Source organism: Habropoda laboriosa, unplaced genomic scaffold (assembly GCF_001263275.1).
Source record: "Habropoda laboriosa isolate 0110345459 unplaced genomic scaffold, ASM126327v1 scaffold145, whole genome shotgun sequence".
NCBI classification, from domain to species: domain Eukaryota; kingdom Metazoa; phylum Arthropoda; class Insecta; order Hymenoptera; family Apidae; genus Habropoda; species Habropoda laboriosa.
The window spans coordinates 317,539-339,275 of record NW_017100307.1 but is presented as its reverse complement, the minus strand read 5'-3'; the positions used below and the strand labels follow the sequence as shown (position 1 = coordinate 339,275).

General features: G+C 49.5%; 1 protein-coding gene across 4 annotated transcripts in view; it reads right to left on the bottom strand.

Annotated features, from left to right (window-relative positions):
• Nucleotides 1–21,737, bottom strand: part of LOC108574089 (serine/threonine-protein phosphatase 4 regulatory subunit 1-like) — a 94,575-nt gene that overhangs the window by 5,903 nt on the left and 66,935 nt on the right. For all 4 annotated transcript variants that reach the window (XM_017936607.1, XM_017936603.1, XM_017936604.1 and 1 more), the window contains exons 2-4: nt 7,725–7,837; nt 1,120–1,262; nt 687–824 (exon numbers count right to left, since the gene is read on the bottom strand). In XM_017936607.1, coding sequence (XP_017792096.1) covers nt 687–824; nt 1,120–1,262; nt 7,725–7,758 — 315 coding nt within the window. In that variant the 5' untranslated portion in view covers nt 7,759–7,837. The remainder of the gene's footprint in view (nt 1–686; nt 825–1,119; nt 1,263–7,724; nt 7,838–21,737) is intronic.

Sequence of the window (21,737 nt, the reverse complement as noted above, 5' to 3'; positions counted from 1 at the left end):
ACAACATACTGCCGCTCGTTCTGTTCTCTCCCTCTCTTGATCGTTGCTCTCTACTATGCTTCGTTTTGCATACGATCGGAGTCGCAGGAGAGTCGGAATGGATCAAGAATGCGACTCGCGAGTTAACGCATCGTCGCCCCATGTCTTCCCCACGCTCTCGTACTTTCAATGGACGTTACTTTATTCACCACATGCGCGCGATTCTTTACATACGTATTCTTTAATTAAACAACCTATCGTGGGCTCGCCTCGTTCGAACAGGCACTTCTATTGGGAAAAAGTTCGTACCGAGCCACGCGTTCCTCGATAGAATGTTAAACAAACGAGCGATAAAGAAGGGGGGGGGATTTTACGGAAGTAGCCTTGTCCCATTCAAAACCTGCTCGAGATAACCGCGAGATAAACCATGGGAGGGATGGTTAGATACATCGTTAACCCTTTCGCAGCCGTGACAGCGAAATTTTCATCTCCGGCGTGTATCTCGTTTCCACGTGAAAGCGCGCGAAAGATGAAATTGAGAATTGAAGAAAGCACAGCGATGAGCAAAATTTTCCAAGTGTCTATAAGCGCCACGGTAACGAAAGGGTGGAACAATCTATCGACTGGCGCAATTCTTCAAACGACACTCTCTAAGGGTTAGTTTAACGATGGAAAAAGAAAATAGAGAGAAAAGCGTGTGAACTTACAGAGATGCCAAAGTGAATGTAATCGACGGAGCTGCAGAGGGTATCTATAATGGGGCATAGTTTGATCTCGATCGTGTGGTTGTCGAGCAGTCCCTTCTTCGTTAGCGTCAGCACCGTCGCCTGGGTCGTCATACGTATCTGGGGCCAGAGGAACCAGAGAGAGAAAAAAAAGAGAGAAAAAAAAAAGAAGGAATTCGTCAATGGTGCCTATAATTCTTCGACGCGTTTACGGTACTTCGTGCACAACCGTCGTGTGGGGGGGAGAAAAGAAGAAAGGACACACGATTCGCCGGAAGGACGGGTAAAGAAACGCCGAAAGATCGAAAAAAAGGATTTCTGGATCGACGTGAGGTACCGTAAGAGGCAGGGTAAGATGCTTATCGGTTCCCGACTGTCGATTAACAGCCATGGGAAACACGCACGAAATATTCACCAGATTATCTTGATCCTGTAGGTATTTGATAATGATGCCGAGCAGATGATCGTGGAGAGCATCGCCGAATAGATGAGGCGCCTCGTGGCAGATTGTCGCCAAGTGCGGCAGTTGCTCCATCAGGTCCACCCGGACTTGCGTGTCTGCAATCAGAAATAGATCGGTGTCTCGATTAGCTTTCAACGTTCTACAGGAAATTATTTCGTCAGGAACGGAGAACGACGGAAAGAGGATACTTTTGTTCAGATGGAAAATTTCTGTAGGAATTTCTTTATGGTAATAATTAATAACACACACAGGTATTATTGATCGTCGTTCTTGTAAAATTTCGTTTTTACCAAAAAAAAAAGGAAAAAAAAAAACAGAAAAGATCGTACGTGATTCACCTTCGTCGCGTGGAATGAAAAAAGAATTCAGCAGCAAAGAGCAGCAGCCAACGCGAACAGGCCACGAAAATGTAAATTTATTTTAATCGACCTCGATACGATCGAAATCGCCGATACTCGACTGATTTCCCTCAAATAATTAATCACGAAATATTCACGGCTCGCTAACGAGACTCTCTTTCCGCGAATCTAACGCCATTCTCTACAGAATGAAAAAAATTCCAAACCGAAATAAGGAGGAAGAGAAGAGAGAGAAAAAAAGAATCGTACGGAGAAAGAGAGAGATCGAGAGAAAAAGTACGGTAAACAGTTCTCTCTCCATCGATTCTGTGAAGAAGGTGGCGGCGGTTCTAAGGAGGAATCCGATCGTTTCTTTGCGACTCACGATCGGTCGGCTAGCCGACAGGCCATTCGTGCGTCGAAAGCGAGAAAAACAGGAGGAAAAGCCAGGGGGAGGGGGGGGGGCCATTCTTCGACGTTTTCTCGACCTTGGACGTTTTTATTCTACCGACAGGCAATGCTTCGTTGTTTGCTTTCGTGGAAATACCTGAATGAAGAAGAAGGGCGTCGCAAATCCGGCGCCCCTGCTGATTAGGAAAACTCTCTCGCACCTTTCCAAGCCTCGCCGCCGCCATAAAGAACGAGAATCTTCCCAGTTGGTCATTAGTGAAACGACCCTGGGTTCCTGTCCGCCTTACCGGACAGGTGGAACGCGATGGAAATTACGTCTCGCTTGTTAATTTGCTCGAAAATTTTCTCTCCCTTCCGAGTCAACCTGTCTCTCTCTGGCGAGATAATTACAAGAACACACGCTTATACATTTCCAACGAATTTCAAGAAAAATGAAAAATTCCACCAAAATATGTAATACATACGTACCTAATCTCGCCGGTTCGTGAGAACAGAAAGAAAGAAAAAAATTCACGTACCGCTGAATTGTATCTGCTCCGAACATTCTTAACCACCCCCGTCGAATACATGGACAACTTCCACGCTACTAGCACCGCGAAGCCACTCGAACGGCACAGTTTCAAGTTCCTCGACGTTCCCTCCATGACTTGGATAGCCTCGATTCGACCAGAAACGCGGAGATACCTCCGGGGTGAAGCTGAACTGCCGCCAAAACTTGGCGAAGCACACCGCAGTATACGCGGGAACAACCTCTGAACTTCCCCAAAACTCTCCTTACAACCGCGTCAAAAAACCACAAGAAATCTCTCGTTCAATTTCTTCGAGACGATTTACAAAAGAAAAATCAAATAAAGAATCGAAAGAAATCGAACTTTCACTTCCAGAAAAAAAAAAAAAAACACTCGCGAGAGAGCACCGTGTAATACTGCTAACACCGCAACGTGGGTATAAAACGCGGGAAAAGGTCCTCGAGACAGAGAGACAAAGTCCCAAGCTTGGAAAAAATCAAGCACACCCGGAGGAAGGTCCGAAAAGAAGAGAAGGCACGTTGCAACCGAAGAGCGTGGGTGCGACTGAGGGTCGTGTCGATTTGTCGGTCGCGGGAAATGCACCTTCCCGGTTTCTAGGACTTTTCCAACAAAGTGGTGGGGGTATCTATAGGGTAGCTGTTACCCCCACCACGTCGACAGGGCCCAACGGGGGAGGGAACTGGAAAGGGTAGGGGACCGTGGTTAAAACGGGGTTCGTTCGTTTTCGGTCGTTCTCGCCTCTCCCTTTCGTGTCGGGCCCCGCAGATCTCCGAGCACGTGCCCGTTTTTCCCTCCCCTCCTATTCTTCCCACCCCACCCCACTAATTTCCCGTTTCTCGGCGACTTCCATTCGAAAGATTGGCTCTTCCTCGACGTTTCCTCCCTCGACACACCACGCCCCCGCCCGCCCCTCTCTCCGTGTCTCGCCGCACAGAAACGTTTTCTCGAACGACGAAACGCGAACAAGAAGCACCCGGTTTTCTCTCCCCCCGCCCTTTTTCCACTCTGCCTTTTTCTTCGCCACGCAGCCCTGGTCCATTAATCACGCGCTGGGTCTTATCTCTTCCCTTCCCCGCCTACTCCATCCTTGCGCGCCTTCTGTCCGGGACACGAGATCCCGCCAAAAATACCCCGCTGCGTTCCTTCAGGATTAAGCGTAACCGATTATTTACCCTCGGCCATCTTCTTTCGTTCGAACACGCTCGTTTTCGTTCATCTCTTCGTCGATCGTTCTTTCTTCAGCAGCCTGTTTCATTGTTGACTGTTATATATATATATAGGTGTGTTTGAAAAGGTGTTTCTTTCTTTCTTTTTCTTCTTCTTTTTGGCGCGCTTTCCTGTGGCCACGTGGCCGATTCTTTTTCGCGCCCATTTATACGATGGGTTTTACGTGAGAAATTCGATGGAAACGCGTGTTCGCGATCAGTATGGCGGCTGTTTTTCCCTTAGCGATTCCGTGAAGACGAACCCAGTTACGCGGAGACGGACGGATCGATCGTCGGTATCGATCGTATCGGGCCGATAATGAGACACCCTCCGGTAATAGGGACACTGTTCATAGAAACGGCCAGCGAGATCCGTATGAAAACCACCTTCGCGGAACAACAACTGTTCGAACCCCTTTCGCTTTGCGGGAACAATTGGCTTCGTTGCATTCTTATCGGGAGAGAGAGCGCGTAACTAGAAGGATCGTCATTGTTTGCCACGAGCCTTCTTTCCCTCGCAACCGGTAGGAAAAAATACATTTCTCGTCGTTCTTGTCGGACATTTTCTCAGTTATCAAGCCTGTCTCCGATGCCTTCTTCGTTCAAGTCTTATCCCAAAAAAATTATCTTAACCGTTTCTTCGTTCAAACGTCCCAACGCAAGCTGTGCTGTTTCTCATCGATCGAGTAAAGATTCCAAGTCAAATCGAGAAACCTAAGCTGTATTTTCCTAACCTTTACCCGAAGATGCAGAAGAAGAAAAAAAAAAAAAACGAGGAAGGAAGCGTCTATTTTCTTGTCTGACGGAGCTTCCTTCCACATACGGCGAGGAAAAGTCGGAAACGAGTCGACGCAAGCAACTGGCATCCTTCTTCTTCTCCGTGGCCGATCCGTCGAAGGGAGAAAGGGGCGCGTGTTCCACGTCCCCTTCGAATGGCTTTCCTCCCGAAGAAACCGTTCTGTCCAAAAATACGTCACGGCGTGTAGAAGAAAAAGCACGCGTGTCGCGTGCCCCGAGTCCTGAATCTTCCTTCTTTCTACTCGAGGCCAGCCAGCCAAGTCAGCCAAAGCCAGCCGGCCAGCCCTCTCTTCTATGCTCCCTTTCCACACGCTTCGATCGGCCTACGGAAAAACACCGATGCGGGCACGTGTTACGGGCAAGATGTTCTCGTCGACGTGAATCGTCCCTAAAAATAGGCTGGCCGGTGTGACACTCGCCTAATTGCGCCTCGGGATGCACCTTTTCCCGACAGTTGCATCCCTCGAGAAACGCCTGATGGCTCGTAGCACACACAAACACACACACACAGACGTTTCTTCGTAATAGTGTAAGAGAATTTTCTTTCAGCGAAGACTGTCGACGACGAATCGATTATACAGGGTGTTTCTCTCTTTTTTCTCTTCCGCTCTAATGTCGGTTCGTTAACGTTCGAAAATAACTGCGAGACACGGAATACACCGTCCAAGAACGATCGATGGAGTTTATTTGCAATTCGTACCGATCCCCTTTGTCGCCGCGGGTACGACGTATTAAGAGGCGCACCACCGGCACAGAAATATAAAAGGGGATGGGGCGAACGTTTGTTTCACGTGGCGGGGTCCCGCAGAGGTCGGCGGTCTTAAAGTATTTTCGAAGGCTTGAAGAAAAGAAAGGAGCCATTAGTGGGATGAAAACGCAGTGGCGCGTCATTTTCCACGTTTCCTCGAAGCGGGCCAGGTAAAAAGAAAACGTTTTTCGCGGAAGGATCGCTGCTTCGTCCGAACCCACAGTGTAGTGTGTGTGTATGTGTGTGGCTCTCTTCTGGTTGCTGCTTTTTCAAAGGTGCTTCTCTTCCTTTTCTTTCCACCCTGTCCCTAACACTCTGTCTTCCTCTGTGTTTCGTTAGGACGACGTTTCACGTAGATACTCATCGACGGTACATCGTGGATGACCTTTGAAACACGCTCTTCTGCGAAACTGCCCTGGCCAAAAACGCCGCTGCTGATCGTCCTTCCTGCTCTCTCTCTCTCTCTCTCTCTCTGTGTCTTCGTAGAATAGGAAAAAGGGGGACAGGCAGGCAGGCAAGCAGGCAGAGAGAAGGATGTTTCTCGATTTTTCAAAAACGACTCACGCGCCATTGACGCGCTCATTTTCATGGTTCCTGGAAGCTTGAAAACCCTGGTGAGCTTATCCTTCCTACCAGGCTAATCCTTTCCGCCAATAATCCCATGTTTAGCGACATTTATCGAAGACAAAGAGGTTTCGATCAACGGAAGGAAAATTATATGGTGGCTTTCGAACCCGATACCGAGGCGGTCGCACGCAGGACAAAAGGCGAGCCCTATTTTTCATCGTTACCAGAGTAAATAGCGCGATATAAATTCCTCGACCCGTTTTTACGATTTCATACGCGATTGTGAACGCGTTAGCAGCAAGACAATTAGCACAAGTTTCTTTAAGCTTTTATTGCTCGGTTGAAAAACACCGGTGACTGTGTGCTCCGTGTAAAATATCAATATTCCAGAACTTTTGTCCGATTTAATCCCTACTGTACCCTATTTCACCAGAGCTAATAAAAATCTTTCTTACCGGTAATGACGCGTTTATACGTTACTCGTAAAACGCGTGCGGCGGTGGTACCGTGAAATATTTCAAGAAAGAAGACAAAACCTTCTTATTGTATATTCTTCGCTCGAAACGCCTGTGTTTCCCCTTCGAAATTCCGCGTCGGCGAAGAAGTGGGCCGGACGAAAAAGTAAACCGTGCTGGCGCGACCTCGTATAAATACCTCGTTGGGACGCACACGGAAACCACGAGAGACTTCCGGTGAGGCGCGTGCTGCACCGGAAGCGGGGATAATCTTGTCGTCACCTCGTACACGGAGCAACAGCCTCGCCTCTGCAACCCCAACTGGCTTCTTCTTCTTCGTCTCCGTCATTTACCCCAACGATACACGCATACACACGGCGGTAACGCGGAACACGTTCTGTCTTCTCTCAAGAACGCGTCCTGGCCCTGTCTATTTTTAAACATTCTCCCCCCTCGGCATAACCAAGCGTTTCTCGTTCGAGGAAACGGGGCCAAGCAACCGGAAAAACAAATGGCGAACCGCCTAAAAAGGAATTTTCTCGTGGCGAAGACACACGCGCGAGCGAGCGCCTTCTTCTTCCACGAGCGAGACGTTCTCTCTCTGTCACGTATTCCAATTTTTCCTCGTCACAGCCGCAGGACGGAAGTGGCTCGTTGACGATCGGTAAATATTTCTCTGAGAGACGCACTGCAACGTGAGTGGGGAAGAGCACTTTTTCCAGAGTTGATAAAAATATACACGTGTTTATCAGATATATTTGGACGTGTATTTTTATTTTCTTTTTTTCTCAAGATTCTATTATTGTGGAACGATCAAGGTTAATTTAGGTGGAATAGTAGGTAGTAAGGTGAAAATAAGGCGTGGCAACGTACAAATTGTGTCTTCTCGTTGCCCAAGAAAGCAGAATTTTGATGCGATAGTAAACCAAAGCCACAGTTTTCACATTTACGGTGTTAAATGACGTGCATTTAAAATTGACGCCTACTGTGCCCTCGTCTATTATGAAACCGATTATCTTTCAATTAAGATTAGCACAACTAAGAAGCACAAAAATCGAAAGCAACAGCGTGACAAACTGTAGGTGTTGTAACAAAGGTAAAGCGTAAAGCAACGATAAAGAAAACATCGTGCGTGAGCAGTGCGTAAAGGATTTGGCTCAGAAGTATTTCCAATCCTTTCGTTTCACACTTTCGTTCAAAAACAAAATTACGCGACTGCAGTAATGAATGCAGATTGTAGAATAAGCTGAAAGTGCGTACAACTCGGGGTGCGTTACGTGTGACGAGCATTAAATGTTTTACACATGTTTTAAGTTTAAAAATTAAGTTAGTAGAAAATTTCGGGGAGAAATTTTTGGAAATATTTATTTTAAGAACGAAGGATTAAATCCATCAGGATGGAAATTTATTTGATAGTTGCAAGAGTAGGGAAATGAATGAGAAATGTTTTTTTTTTTATACTTAGGGTGGTATCTAATTAACAGATAAACGATTTTTCGACTTACCAGGATCATCGACGATCTGCAGCACCGACTGCATGATCTCGTTGGCGTCGAGTTTCGTTCCATTGTTAGCTACGGTGTGAAACCCCTCAACAAGTATCCTCCCGATTCTCGGTCTGTAACAAAGAATAAGAATTCGAAGGTTAGACGATGCACTTTGCAACTCCGACTGTGAAAAAAAAAAATAGCTTACAATTGTAACGACGAGGAAGTTTGAGAAACCTCTTTCTCAAATCCTCGAACAATAAAAAAACAGAACGTTAAATCGATCGATTGACACTTCAAAATTGAACTAAATTTCCTTCGACGAATCATTAAATCTTCCTCCTATTGTTAAAATCCTGAATATCTCTTCTACCGAACTAGTACTAGGATACGCAAATTAAGGAGCACAATGCGACAGATTAGACTTTCTTAACAGGTTTTCCATGTCCCATCGATCCAATTTGCGCTCGAACTACGTTTCACAAATTCGTCTAACCCTCTCTTTGTCGCGACAATTTTTCACACTTTCTCTCTCTCTCTCTCTCTCCACTTAGTAACGATAAACCAGAGAGAAATTAACAACCGCATGAATTTCAAAGCGGTCGGTTCTTCGAACCGCCGATTCTCACCGACAAAACGGTCCAACTTCATTTTTTCTAAGCCGGGGTGGTGCCGGTCGATCCACACCTAGACAATGCATACAAAATGAACGGAGAATGGGCACGAATTTACGAGCAGCATCTCGCCGCGAATATAAATCCTCCGTCGAGGCCATCGCGCGCTTACCGTTCTCTTCCGCGAAAGACGTGCCCCCAGGAGGGCGAGAGAAAGAGGAGCAAGGGTGAAAAAAGAACGAAAGGAAGAAAAAGAAGGTCGCGAGAAAAAAGGGGAGGTTTATCCAAGGAAAATTACATTTTCTCCGCGGAATCGAGGCGGCGAATGCAAATAGCAGAGCGCTAGGGACGATAATTAACGGTGAACACGGAACAAGTTCACCGTTGTAGAGGAACGAGGGGCGGTAAGAAGGAAGGGGTGGCGAAGAAAAGAAGTTTTAACAAGGAACGATGGACCACCACCGTTGAAAACGAAGGCACGTCGAATGGTTTCACGCGCCCCCGAAAACGCCAAGTTTCGTCCGGGGGGCCGCGGTGGTTCCCCAGGCCAATTTTCGTCCCAACTTCCCAGTCAGCGGGGAAGAAGTTCCTCGTGCCGGCTAGTTACTTCGTCGAATCTTAACGATCGAAGAGTGCGGAGGGGGCCAATTAGGACACACGAGAGAGAGAAGCCCGCAAGGGAGCGGGGCAGTGGTTGTCAGCCGGCCATCGAGGCGGCGTATCGAGAAAGGCGAGGCGAGCTCACAGCACACGCGTCCTTCTCGAAACGAAAAATCGAACGGGTGAAACCAAAAAAAAAAATCCGAGCAAAAGAGCGAGGAGCGCAAAATGTAGCAGCAGCGCGTATAAAACGCGACTCTCTTCGTTCGGGGAAAGGAGGAAAAAAAGCGGCCTGTATCACAGGGGCGAGATAGAAACGGGGCAGAACGAACGAAATCGATGGTTGGACAGAGAAGAGAGAGAGAGAGAAGAAAAAGAAAAAAAGGAACAACGAAGCGTAAAGAAGACGAAGGACGGAAGGAAGGCAAGAAGATACGCGAAGAGTTCGATCCTCCTGTTTGGCGTCCTCGCAAGACTTCCTCCCACCACTTCTATTTCGAAGCGTTGGTGGGGGTAACGCTACCCCCTCCGCTCGCTGTAATGCGTGAGAGGATAGATGCGGCGCGGCAAGGCGATGGTGAACGGAGGTGGGGAGGGGATAGAGGAAGAGAGCGCTGCTGGCGGCCGCGAGACGAGTCGACAACTATAAGCTAGCAGAGAGAGAGCGAGACAGAGGAGGAGGACGGAGGGGCGGTGGAGGCACGGTGGGGGGTAGAACAGGCACCAACGGAAGATCGTTCGCGGTACCCCACCAAAAGTTTGCCGGACGAACAAAGGTGGGGGGGTGGCCGTTCTCCAAAGTCGTTGGAGAACGGGTAGAGGGATGGTTCCGCCCGTGAACGCCTACTGTGCCGGCGCAAACATGGCCGCCGCCGGCGTCGTCGTCGTCGACGACATCGGCGGGCCACGAGGACCACGACTCTAACTCCGTTCATGTAGCCTTGATGCTTCTCTTCTTTCTCTCTCTCTCTCTCTCTCTCACCCTGGGACTACCTTTGCAACCAAATTACACGAACACGTGAGGATCAATTTGAAATAGGATTTCCTTCTTTTTTTTTTCCCCGCTGGTTTGCAACTTCCTCGAACGATCGATAAAACGAGGGAAGTGTACGTGGAATATGGTGTAGAATCAGGGGACCCAGACACACCCCCTCCGGCCCAAAATTGAAGCACAACAGAACACGGCTGGCGCAAAAACTTCACGGTGCTGCGCATGTTCGTGCTTCAGGACGGCTCGTAAGATCGATAGGGAAGACGGCGGTTTCGTGACCGGCGGGCTTCGGGGGCTGGTTTCGATTTTAGGGGAAAGTCGATTTGACGGGGGGATATTCCGCTCCGGACGATGTTACGCCTTCGAAAACTTCGCTGTGTAGCGGGCTTTGCTGCAGGAGAATCTTCACCGAAGACAGTGGTAAATACGTTTTACGTTCGAGACCAGGGATCTATGGATCGAATTATTACGAGTCTTTTTAAGCAATATTTTTCGAACTTCTATAAACTACGAGAAATTCGAAATAACTTTACCTAACGACCGACAATTCCAAGAAATATCGAACTTCGATACGACGATCATTACGAAAAACCATCGACGCAGGAGTCCATCGTGTTTCCATTCGGAGCGTTCGGTTAATCAATCGGCTGGTTGGTAAAAATCTTTCGGGATTTTCTTCTTTTTTTTTTCCCCGCTGGTTTGCAACTTCCTCGAACGATCGATAAAACGAGGGAAGTGTACGTGGAATATGGTGTAGAATCAGGGGACCCAGACACACCCCCTCCGGCCCAAAATTGAAGCACAACAGAACACGGCTGGCGCAAAAACTTCACGGTGCTGCGCATGTTCGTGCTTCAGGACGGCTCGTAAGATCGATAGGGAAGACGGCGGTTTCGTGACCGGCGGGCTTCGGGGGCTGGTTTCGATTTTAGGGGAAAGTCGATTTGACGGGGGGATATTCCGCTCCGGACGATGTTACGCCTTCGAAAACTTCGCTGTGTAGCGGGCTTTGCTGCAGGAGAATCTTCACCGAAGACAGTGGTAAATACGTTTTACGTTCGAGACCAGGGATCTATGGATCGAATTATTACGAGTCTTTTTAAGCAATATTTTTCGAACTTCTATAAACTACGAGAAATTCGAAATAACTTTACCTAACGACCGACAATTCCAAGAAATATCGAACTTCGATACGACGATCATTACGAAAAACCATCGACGCAGGAGTCCATCGTGTTTCCATTCGGAGCGTTCGGTTAATCAATCGGCTGGTTGGTAAAAATCTTTCGATGCCTCGACGCATACAGAGGCCAGTAGCCGCCGATTCTCATTATCGATATTAAAGCCGCGGGCTCTATTAATGAGCACGCTGCTGTTATTTCGGCGGTAACGTCGAACGCTTTACGCGATCGCGTGTAATTCGCGCGCAGTTCCAGACGAGCGCCGCGCGAAATTTCATTAGCGACCTCGTGAAAGGGCGTGTAAGAGCGAGAGAGAGAGAGAGAAGGAAGAAGATTCGGGGGTGGTTTAAGGTGGGCGGAGGGGACGCGGACGTCCGCGGGAAAATATATCGCGTCTTCGACGTCGCGTGCAGACTCCTCCTCGAGATACAACGTTGTATTCGAGTCGCGTGTGCGCGTCCCGTATCCCGTTTGAACGAAGAAAAGTGGATTTGCCGGGTCGTTTCGAACATGGCGGCCTGAGGAAATGGACATAATGCCGCGTCACAGGGTAGAGAAGCGATAAAACCAGATATATCGTTCACTCGTTGCAGAAAGCTACTTAGTGGAACGTGTTATATAAATACCTGCGTTTTAGGCTAATTCATTGTTCGATCATTGTTACGAACCAAGTCAACTGTAGGTGGGTTTGATATCAAATTAATAGACGTGACATGATTTGAATTGGAAACTTTGCTTTTTCACGCGAGATCAAGAAAAAACGAACTACTTTTTTGGGATGTCAATCTTGAGAATATAAAAAGTATAGAAGTCGGAGTAAGCATGTTTCGGGTGCCGAGACAATCGAATCGAGAGAAACTCACAGATTCTGAAATAGGAAAAAACTCTAAATATTCAAATTTGCAGATTTTCCACTTTAAAATGATACATCGTTAGCCAGAAGTCGTCGTTCTTTTATTCCGCGGAGTCTCGAAGCGGAGTACAATGTACGGGCCCTAAGAGCGGCGACATCAATCGCTGTCGCAGTTCGATGGTTTGAATTTATTGACCTCTCTATATCGCGATCCATGCTACAACATTCTTCTATTATCGACTGTAGATATCTGGAATTTCGATAGCACACTCGAAAAATCGTTCGTTTCGTTTGCTTCCACGGAACCTAATCATTTTCTGCTTTTATCGCTTTATTACCCTTTCGTGCACGTTTCTAACGATTTCGAGGAAGGAAGAAAATAGGAATTAGAAGAATAGAGCAGCTTTAAACTTGCGGTCTTAATTCACAGCAATCGACGATTCGACAAAGACAACGTTCGTTAAACAAACGCATCCGCGATTGACGTCGAGGAACGCCGGCCGCCCGGCGAACTTTACGGGACAAGTTGACTGCGCTTTCTAGCCACCGGAAGTCAGCTGTTATCTCAAGAAGCAAGCCGGCACTGAACGACAAAGCCCTGTCTCGACCTCGTCTTTGACACGACCGACCCACATTCGGTTTTCCGCGATCGTGCCACTATCATCTATCTCTATCTTTCCTATCAGAAAAAATTGAGAGAACACCAACCACGCTCTAATCAATCACGTCATTTCAATCCAAACAAATTTTCAAACAAAATCCGAAAAATCGAACGAATCGAGGCAGGAGAATTCATCGAGACAAGATAAATTCCCATGGGCCCAGAGGCCGCCCTTTTGGTGCTCTCCCCCCGACCCTTCATCTAGCCCAATTCGTCGCGAGGGGAACGCACAGAGCACGAGGGTCGAAAAAGATCCTAGGGGTTCTGACACTCGAAAACTCGCGCATCCACGATCCAATATATATATATATATACCGGTTTCCACGTACGGGACTTTCCACGGTCTCGTCTTCACACGGTTTTTCTATCCCCCCTCTCCCGGATTTGTTTAGGCTTGTTTCTCTCTCTCTTTATTCCTCTGTTTCGGTTCGACATGACGCGCGGTGTCCAATTGTCCCGCGATCGCGTTTCCTTTCTCCTCTCGAGCGTCCGTCATTGTTTCACGGAGGACAAACGCGCTAACGAATCGGCTGGAAAGGAAGAAACGAGGAGATAAAGCGCGACAGGACACCGAAGGGCTCTCCCCCTCCCCCTCTCTCTGTTACACGGTGGAAAACTTCCCCATAGAAATGGTAATGAAAGGTGATATAGCGGAGTGTTTTGTCGGTGAGCGTGGTGGCTTCGAAGAGAAGCTGCCGCTGCTTTCCACGGAGAGAGAGAAGTCTTGCCCGCGGAAGCCGCAAAAGGAGATCTCGGCAACAGGCAGAAGCCGTGCAAGCTCTTAATTCCTCGGAGCGTTTAGATCGACGAGGGTGAACCGCGAATTCGTGGCGGAAACGAACGTTTCACGTGGTAAACAATTTTCAGGGGAAACGACGCGGACTTCAAGAATTTTCGAAATATGCGCGAGGGAAATTTCACGCGCTGAGAATTTTAATAAAATTTACATCGAAGAGATGGAATTTGTAAAATTCACGGGGAAAGTAAACGACACTTCTTGATAGGGTGTAGAAAATTCTTGAGAAAATTGTCGGAGTAGTAACGATGTAAAATTGAAAAATACCTTGGAACAGATTTTTCTTAGAGAGAATGTAAAGAGAGTAAATTTGACGAGGGGATATATCGAAATGTAGCAGATCGACGTTGAACGTGGATCGAAAGTCACGATAGTTTTTCCAGATGCTTGCTATGGCAATGGGGGACGCGAAAATCTGGGCCCGGGGCATTGTAATTTAGGGGAGCGGAGCTGCGCCCTCTCGCCAGGTGCGCGGGACCAGAGGACAGACGGAGAAAAATGATGGTGGAAGAAACAAAAAGGGCAAAATTTGTCCGCCTCGTGTATGCATCTGTCGTTCTAACGCGTTTCATCTAATCTATCCCGTAACAGCACGGTGCTCTGTCACGTAAAATAGAATACCGTAGGGAGATCCGTAACAATTTGTCCAAAGAATGACAGATAATATCCAAATATGTACCGTAACTATGGCGTTAACGGTGTCCAATAAATTTCACACACTCTATTCTGCTAACAGAAACAACGAACAACGGTCTGGAAATGAAAATCAATACCAAAATCGAAGTGAAACGTTAAGAGAATCGCGCGATAAAAGATCAAAGGATAGAAGGTAATAGCTTTTAATTTCCACGAGCAACGATAACAGAAGCAACTTCCACTCGATGGATTCTCGACGCGCGGTGTGGCCAGGGTGTAAATCAACCGTGGGTGACATTCGAGGAAGCTTCAGCACGCTTCGCGGAGAAAGCTTTTAAAATCCGATTAAGGGCCAAGAAATCAAACAATCGCCCTTGCTAGGATCGTCGTCATAGTCTCTTTAGCCCTGTGAAACTCAGCCAGCCACGGGGGAAAAAAAGAGGGAGAAAGAGGAGGAGGAACCAGAAAACGGAGCTTCGAACTGTGAAAAGAGAGAAGGGAACGGGTGATTTAAGCGCGGAGAGGATTAACGCGCGTTCGTCCAATTGGTTTATGGTTTCACGCTCTTCAGCGACAATAAATAAGCGTCGAACCGTTTTCCCATGGTCCCATGGTTCACGAAAAAGGGAAGGACAAGCAAAACGAAAAAGGAGGATCACGCGGAACGTTAATGACCGACCGAAGGATGAAAAGGAAACGGGAAACTCGGTGGAGCACCTCCTTTCGGGCCCCATCCTTTTATTGCACCCAAGGTCGCAAATATTTCGGTGGCCGCCTTCTGTGGATTCCTTCTTCTCCCGGGTTTTCCCCGAGCCTCCTCCGCAAATCTCCGGACACCTGTCCCACTTGGCACGCACCAAAAACCGGAGAAAAGGGCCGCGCGGGGGCAAGGTTTAAAATCTTGCACGCTCGATAACATCGAGCCAGCTAATTCTTCCTTTGAAGGGAAGAGGAGAAGAGAACGTCTCTAGCGCCCCCGACGTAACGGACCCAGGCTGCGTTAAGGTTTCGTGAATAGCGTTTCGTGTCTCTCTGTTTGCGAGAGGACGCATTGTACTCGAAAAGGTGTGCAGTGTTGTTATTAACCGTGGAGACGGTTAGAAAATTACGGTAGAAAATTATCCGGAAGATGAAATACAAGGTCCGCTAATAACCTGAGAGAAGACTGTCAATACAATTTCCTATCCTTCGTAGGGGAGGGAAAAAGTGTCTTACAAGGTTGCAAGAATCACACGTTTCTAATCCTCTTGACAAATCCCTCTCCCGTACTTTCCCTCCTCGATACGTGTTTACGAGTAGTACGCTCAAGTTATACCTGCGATTAACCTGTCTCTCTCTCGAGCGGTCACGAGCCTCGATTGTCCCTTTCGATGCGAAGCACACACGCCGATGTGTCCTACCTCTGGGCCCGTGTTGCCGAAGAGATTTCGTGCAACGGTCACCGGTACAATCGCGAGACAATAGGGTGCAATCAACGCGTCCAAGGGAGACGGGGAAAATTTTCGAAACAGGACAAACCTGTCGGTATAATCACCGTCAATAAACGAGGCAAATAGCTGCAGGGGGTGTTGTGTGTGCCAGTTAGCGCCGGGATATTTTCCAAATAAGATAGAAGAGAAACCCCTTGCGGGGAAATACGCGTTTTTCGTAACGGTACGAAGAAGTCGAGAGAGAGAGAGAGAGAGAGAGAGGAAGGAAGGTTCTTTACCCGCGACACACCTGGCCTGTGCGAGTCTAATTATACCATCGCCCCCCGGGGTGAAGAAAATTTGCTACTTCTCTTTTGGATTTTCGAAGGAAATCTGGTCGGTCGAAAAACAACTTTACGGCTCATTAAGCCGCTCGTAAAGCTCTCATAATGCATCATCGACAAATTTAAAATCACCGGGGGTAAACAGGCCAGGCCGAGACTGTTCACAAACACGGGGGAGGGTGCGCGTAACGCGCGTCGATTCGTACGTTCCGCGTAATAACCCAATTAGCGGCAGCCCAGGCCGCCCGCGGGAGGATCGATGTAACACGCGGGTTTCGCGCGCACGGAGACAAACAAGCCGTGAAAACGGGCGTAATTCGCGCGTAGTCCTATCGCGACACGCGTCGATCCGTCAAAACATCCGTTTGTCGCTTAAAGAGCTTTACACCTATGGTACACGTAGCCGGTTCGCACAGTACATGTGCACGAGTGTGATGCATTTTTTATTGTTAGCAAGGGTAGGTTGGAAAAGAGCTCTACTTCGCTCGATATGTTCGAATTATAATTACTCCCTTACTACGGTCCACGTATAGACCGTTTCTTTCTACCTCTGACACGAATTCTTTCATTACAAAACATTGAAAAGTTAGATTAACTTTACTTTCGCAATACCAGAATAGTCAAAAGGTTAACAACCAACGTCAACCCTGTTATTCGTATCTGCGGCAAGTAAGCACACAAACATCGTCTTATTCTACTATCATCGAGTTTCATGAATTAATCAAACCGAGCTAACCCGTTCCGTATAGATGGCCAGGGGAGAAATCGATCGGTATCGACGAAACGTCCGTCGAACTCGTTGCACACGGCACCGGAAGGAACGCGGCAAAACACGGTAGCGAGAAGAAGACTAAGATTCCTCCTTGTCTCTCCAGCAGCCGATAAATCGATGGCGGTTTATACCGATACATACCATCATCCCGAAACTGTAGCTCGAACTGCTCTCGTCTGGTGGCCATGAGGTCGATCGTACACGCGATTCGCGGGCGACCAGTTTCACCAGGGAGGCGTAGTTATACCAAAAGAGAAAGAGAACGAAAGAAGGAACATCCACACACATACACACGGGCCCGCGGACCATGTCTGAGGAGAACAGAGGAGACGAAGGAAGGAAAAGAGAGAGAGAGAGAGAGAGAGAGAGAGAGAGAGAGTGTTCTGGTGTGGTAGTAGCCAGGGTCTCCGTGGCATGAAGGGACTCTAGAGAGAAGGAATGTTGTTGTTGTGCCGGGAGGCGGTTGCACCGGGGAGGCGGTGGAGTGCAACGGCGCGGCCGGCGGCGTGGATCAAGCGGCCGGAGAGCGCGAGAACGTCGCGGCAGAGGGAGAGAGCGAGCGTGGGATAGGGGAGGAGGGAAGGCGGGGTAGTTGGGCGGTGGAGGCGCAGGAGGGGCGGCAAAGTCAATGCACCGCAGGGGAATGCAACGCGCTGCGCGCCGCGCCAAGCAATACAGAGGAGTCTACTACGTCAGAGTGCATTCTACCGCACTTTACGACTATGTCGCTGTGCTCTGTCCCGGCTACTATACCGCCGGCGTCTTTTTCTGCCTTGGGCTTTTCCCGGAATTTTCCTCTCCTCGTGGTGTTAGCCTATCCTGCGCCGGGTACTTACGCTTGACGACGTGCTTAGTAGCTTCTCGGCTATTTAACTACGTTTCGAGACGATTAGCAGGCCTCTTTTCAGGCAATTCGAGGATTTTTTTCTATGTACGAGGGATTGTTTCGATTATTCGATTAAGCGTCGAGAGGTGGTGTGTGTGTGTGTGTATGTGTATCGATTTAGAGCGAAGTCGGTTGAACGGAGTTCGTGTTCTTTCCCACGAGTCACGGGGGCAGAGCTCGAAAGCGAGCGTCGCCGCACTCCGCGACGCGGAGTGGTGGTGCCTATCGCTTCTCGGAAGCAATGCATCACGGGACGATGCATGCCGAGAGGCGGCGCGTGTTACGAGTCGATTCGAATCGACTTCTCTCTCTCTTTCTCTCGGCTAAAGAGGCTAGTATAAAAAAGTCCGGAGGAGGAAGAGAAGGTCGTCCAACGCGGAGGTGGAGAGAGGTGGCGCACACTAAAGCGCAATACGGTTAATGCGCGGACCCGTGTAACCGTGATAAAGAAAACTCTCTTGGCCACGCCGCGGTACTCTGCTTTTGTCGGTGGCCGAGAGTTGCGGCTGTAAACAACCGGCGACCGTATCGATCTGACGTGACACACGTTCCACGCTCCGCGAGTCCGACGATTTCTACCGGTTACGTGCCCCGTCGTCGACTCCGCTTCTTCTTCTTCAAACCTTTTCCTCGGGGATACGACGCGCTTTTTCCCGCGTGCAGGAAATGACACGCGAGGCACGCAGCGGAAACGGCCGAGCAAGAAATAAGAATGCAGCCAGAAGTCGTTTCACGAACGGTACATTCGCGGTTATGCTCGGGGAAATTTAGAGGTCTTTGGTCTTCCGAGGAATTCCAACGGCTTCCATCGAAAATATCGATTTGAAAGAACAACGATCGTCTATCTAACGAGAATGTGTTCGAAGGAAAAAGGTAACGTATATCAACGACCTCGAAAGCACGCGCGTCCCACGTACGGTACGCCCGCGTACGACCAGGCGAAATTACACAACAATCGCGGAAAAAGAGCAAAGGCAAGGAAACTGTGTTTCACACGTTCCAATCCCTCTCTCTTACGATCAGACTCTCGTCCTATACTGTTACGTTCTTTTCTCCGCCGATGATCGATCGTCGTCGAAGATTTCTAACTTGTCCGGGAGAAGAGAGAAAAAGGAGCAGGCGGCGTGGAGCATCTCGAAAACGCGCGCGTATTCGAGCACGCGGCTGTTACGACGTAGATCTGGCGGCGTGTGGTCGTCATTTGTGCAGTTCAGTCACTCTTGGCCGTTCGCACCGTGCCCTTCCTCCTGGGTCCCACATACGCGTCCTATTCCCCCCTCTGTCTTCCTTACTAACCCATCGTGTTTCTTTCTCCGTCTTGTGGAGCTGCGGTTTGCGCGATCGTGCCCGTTCTCGCGAGAGACGGAGAGAAAAAGAGGATCGGTGTGCGTGTGATCGCGCAGCGCCGGTGTCCCGTAGAACGTACGGCGTTCCTCGTTCTTAAACGGTGGCGGGACAGAGACAGGCTACGGAGTACAAAGTCCATGTACGTAGGTGCGACGGTGCGCGCATGCGTGGCGCGTACGTGTGAGGGAACGCTAGAGTAGGAAGGGAGGCGCAGCGTGAGTAGCGTGTGTACGCGCGGACCGCTGCGCATGCGCGTCGCGGAGACACCGAGAGGCGCACTGAATGAAGCCCCCCACCACAACCGCGTCGACGTACACGCACACAGAGTACGCGGCGGAGCACGCCGCAGCCGAAGTTACACGATGCGGACCGATTTCTCGCTCGGGGATGGCCCGCCGCTCCGAAATTCGGCAATTTTGGTCTCCTATGAATAATTTTAAAATACACTTTACCGTCGAATGTAAAATCAAATAAAAAGAATTGTTATTGAAATTCAAAAAATGTGTCGACTTTTTAAATCATAGTCTCAAATGAATATCATAATTTATCCAAGACGAAGCTAACAGATTTTTAAAATTGTTCGATATTATTACAGATGCACGCGTTATATACGATCCCTGATGAACAAGGCCTACGCTCCCGTAATAATTTCTAGGTTAGTTCTGCCCATGGCCCCGGGATCGGGTTTCTTCGGCCCGCATCTGCTACGAGGCGACGATCCCGCCGGCCGTAGAAGCGTCGACGACGCCCGTGCGCGTCTATATTACCCATCGGCGGCTTCCTCCGCCGCGACGATGTCGAGACGAGGCGCTACGAGAGGAAATTAGAAATTTGCTCGGCGGAGATGGTTGTAGGATTGTTATTTGATTCGTTACTGCGGGCTGCCGAGTAATTGCGCAGCAAGCCCCCGGACTCTCGGAACAATAGCGTAGAGAGAAGCGGAGGCTCTTCTCTCTCTCTCGCTCTCTCTTTCTCTCCGTACCGCGCCTCGAGACCCGCGCGCGCTCGTCGAAAAAAGAAACGGTATTGGCCTGCGCGCCGGAAATATCTGCCCGCCGGCGATATCCTATTGTTCTCGCTGTACACCGAGCGACGAACGCGCGTGTGTAACTAATTAAGAAAACGAACTGCACACGCGTACGTCTAATACACACGCTACGAACAAGTATACGCGTGAAAACTACAACTCCTAACCCTGTTGAACTTTCAGGAATTTCAAATGAAAAGTTTGACGAAAAGGGGACCACAGGAAGTAAGCAACCCGCTAAACGGCCTAACGCAAACGTGTACAAGTAGAGGAGAGCGAGAGAGAGATCTACGAAGAAGATCTGGCGCGAACACGCGCGGTATACAGTGACGGTGGCGACCATCGGCCGACATATGCCGGCTGCCGTGGCGTGCGTGCAGCTGCTATATCGTCCTTTGGGTTTGGGTCGGTGGGTGACACGTTTCGCTCGTTGTGCACGGCTGGTACACACACGCGGCACACGGCCAATGGGTATTGATTTGTGGAGTGAACGCACCGCACCTCGCACCTTCCCCACACCCTTCTCCTCGACCAACCCCTCTGCTTGCTCCGCCACGCCGCGTCGGCTCGCCGCTAAACAGGCTGGCCCGCCGTGTGTGTGTCTTCTCTCTTTCTCTCTCTATATGTGTGCGTATACACACATACGCGTGCACACGTCTGCCATCGAGCTCTCTCTCTCTCTCTGTCTCTCTATAGACACACGGAGATACACGCACGAATTCCACGCGCACACGCGGCCAGACGGTCGCATACACAATTACGGCTTAGGTACACCCCCCTGGTGTTTCAGTGAGCCCCCGTGATGGGTGCTCTCGCTCACCCGTCCCACCCTCCTTATCCAACGACACACCGGTGTGTCGGTTCAGAGACCGCTCCCCATCGGCGCACCCCATCCGCTGCAAGGGGGGTGACTGCATCCTTTGGGTGGGTCAGGGCCAGAGAGACAGAGAATCAACGTCGAGAGATTCGGCTAGGTCGAGGGGAGGACGACGACCACCGGACCGAGAGAAGAGTTCGTCAAACCTACGGCAGAGAGAGGTCCCTGCACCCTTCCCTACCCGGTGTATACACGTTGCGGCGTATGGGTCGTTATACGCGCACAATCACCCCCTCCCGCGGATCCAGGAAATTCCTGCGTTCCGCGGAACGCCACCACCACCGCCGCCCTTCTGGAATCCTTCCGATGGAGTCCGCGTACGCGAACCGAGACTGCGGTTTCGGAGCAGCGGGAATGTCGTCGCGCATCCTGGCTTCGGTGGAATCTTAATTTGTGGCGGGTATTTTCGTTCGATTGGTGCATGTTGGAGCAATTACCGATTGTTCGACAGGGGGAGCAGCGGAAGTAGGATAGAATATAAACGTTCAACGATACATCGGCGAGACAAGGTAGGTGATAAAAGAGAATGTGGATGAAATAAGAAAAGAGAAGCCTGGTTTGGAGACGAAAGAAACAGCGGCAAAAGGGAACGCAGGATTGTGGTCACCTTGCCGCCAAGGTGGCGCATACCACAGTCTTCTCCATATACAGACAACAACGTTTGGTCCGCAAGCGAGCGCAAGGACACGGTCCAAACAGACGAACGAAAGGGGTGAACGCTCTTGCACGGGGGTGGAGTAATGAACGAACGTTCTGTGTGGGCAGGAGGGGAGGAGGAAGAAGGTCGACGACGGGCGACGATGGGAACGACGAACGGTGCTGCTGAACATTCTGCCCGAGTAGGGGGATAAAAGGAGAGGATACAACGGAGACTCACAGAGAGTAATAGTGCCGCGACCAACTCCTCTTCCGTCTCTTTTCTTCTCGTCGCGTTACACCGGCAGAAGGAAGAGAAGCTGCGATACATATATATATATATGAGAGAGAACGCGAAGAGGAGTGTAAGTCCGCTGGCGTGAGCGCGCGCGCGCTCAGCC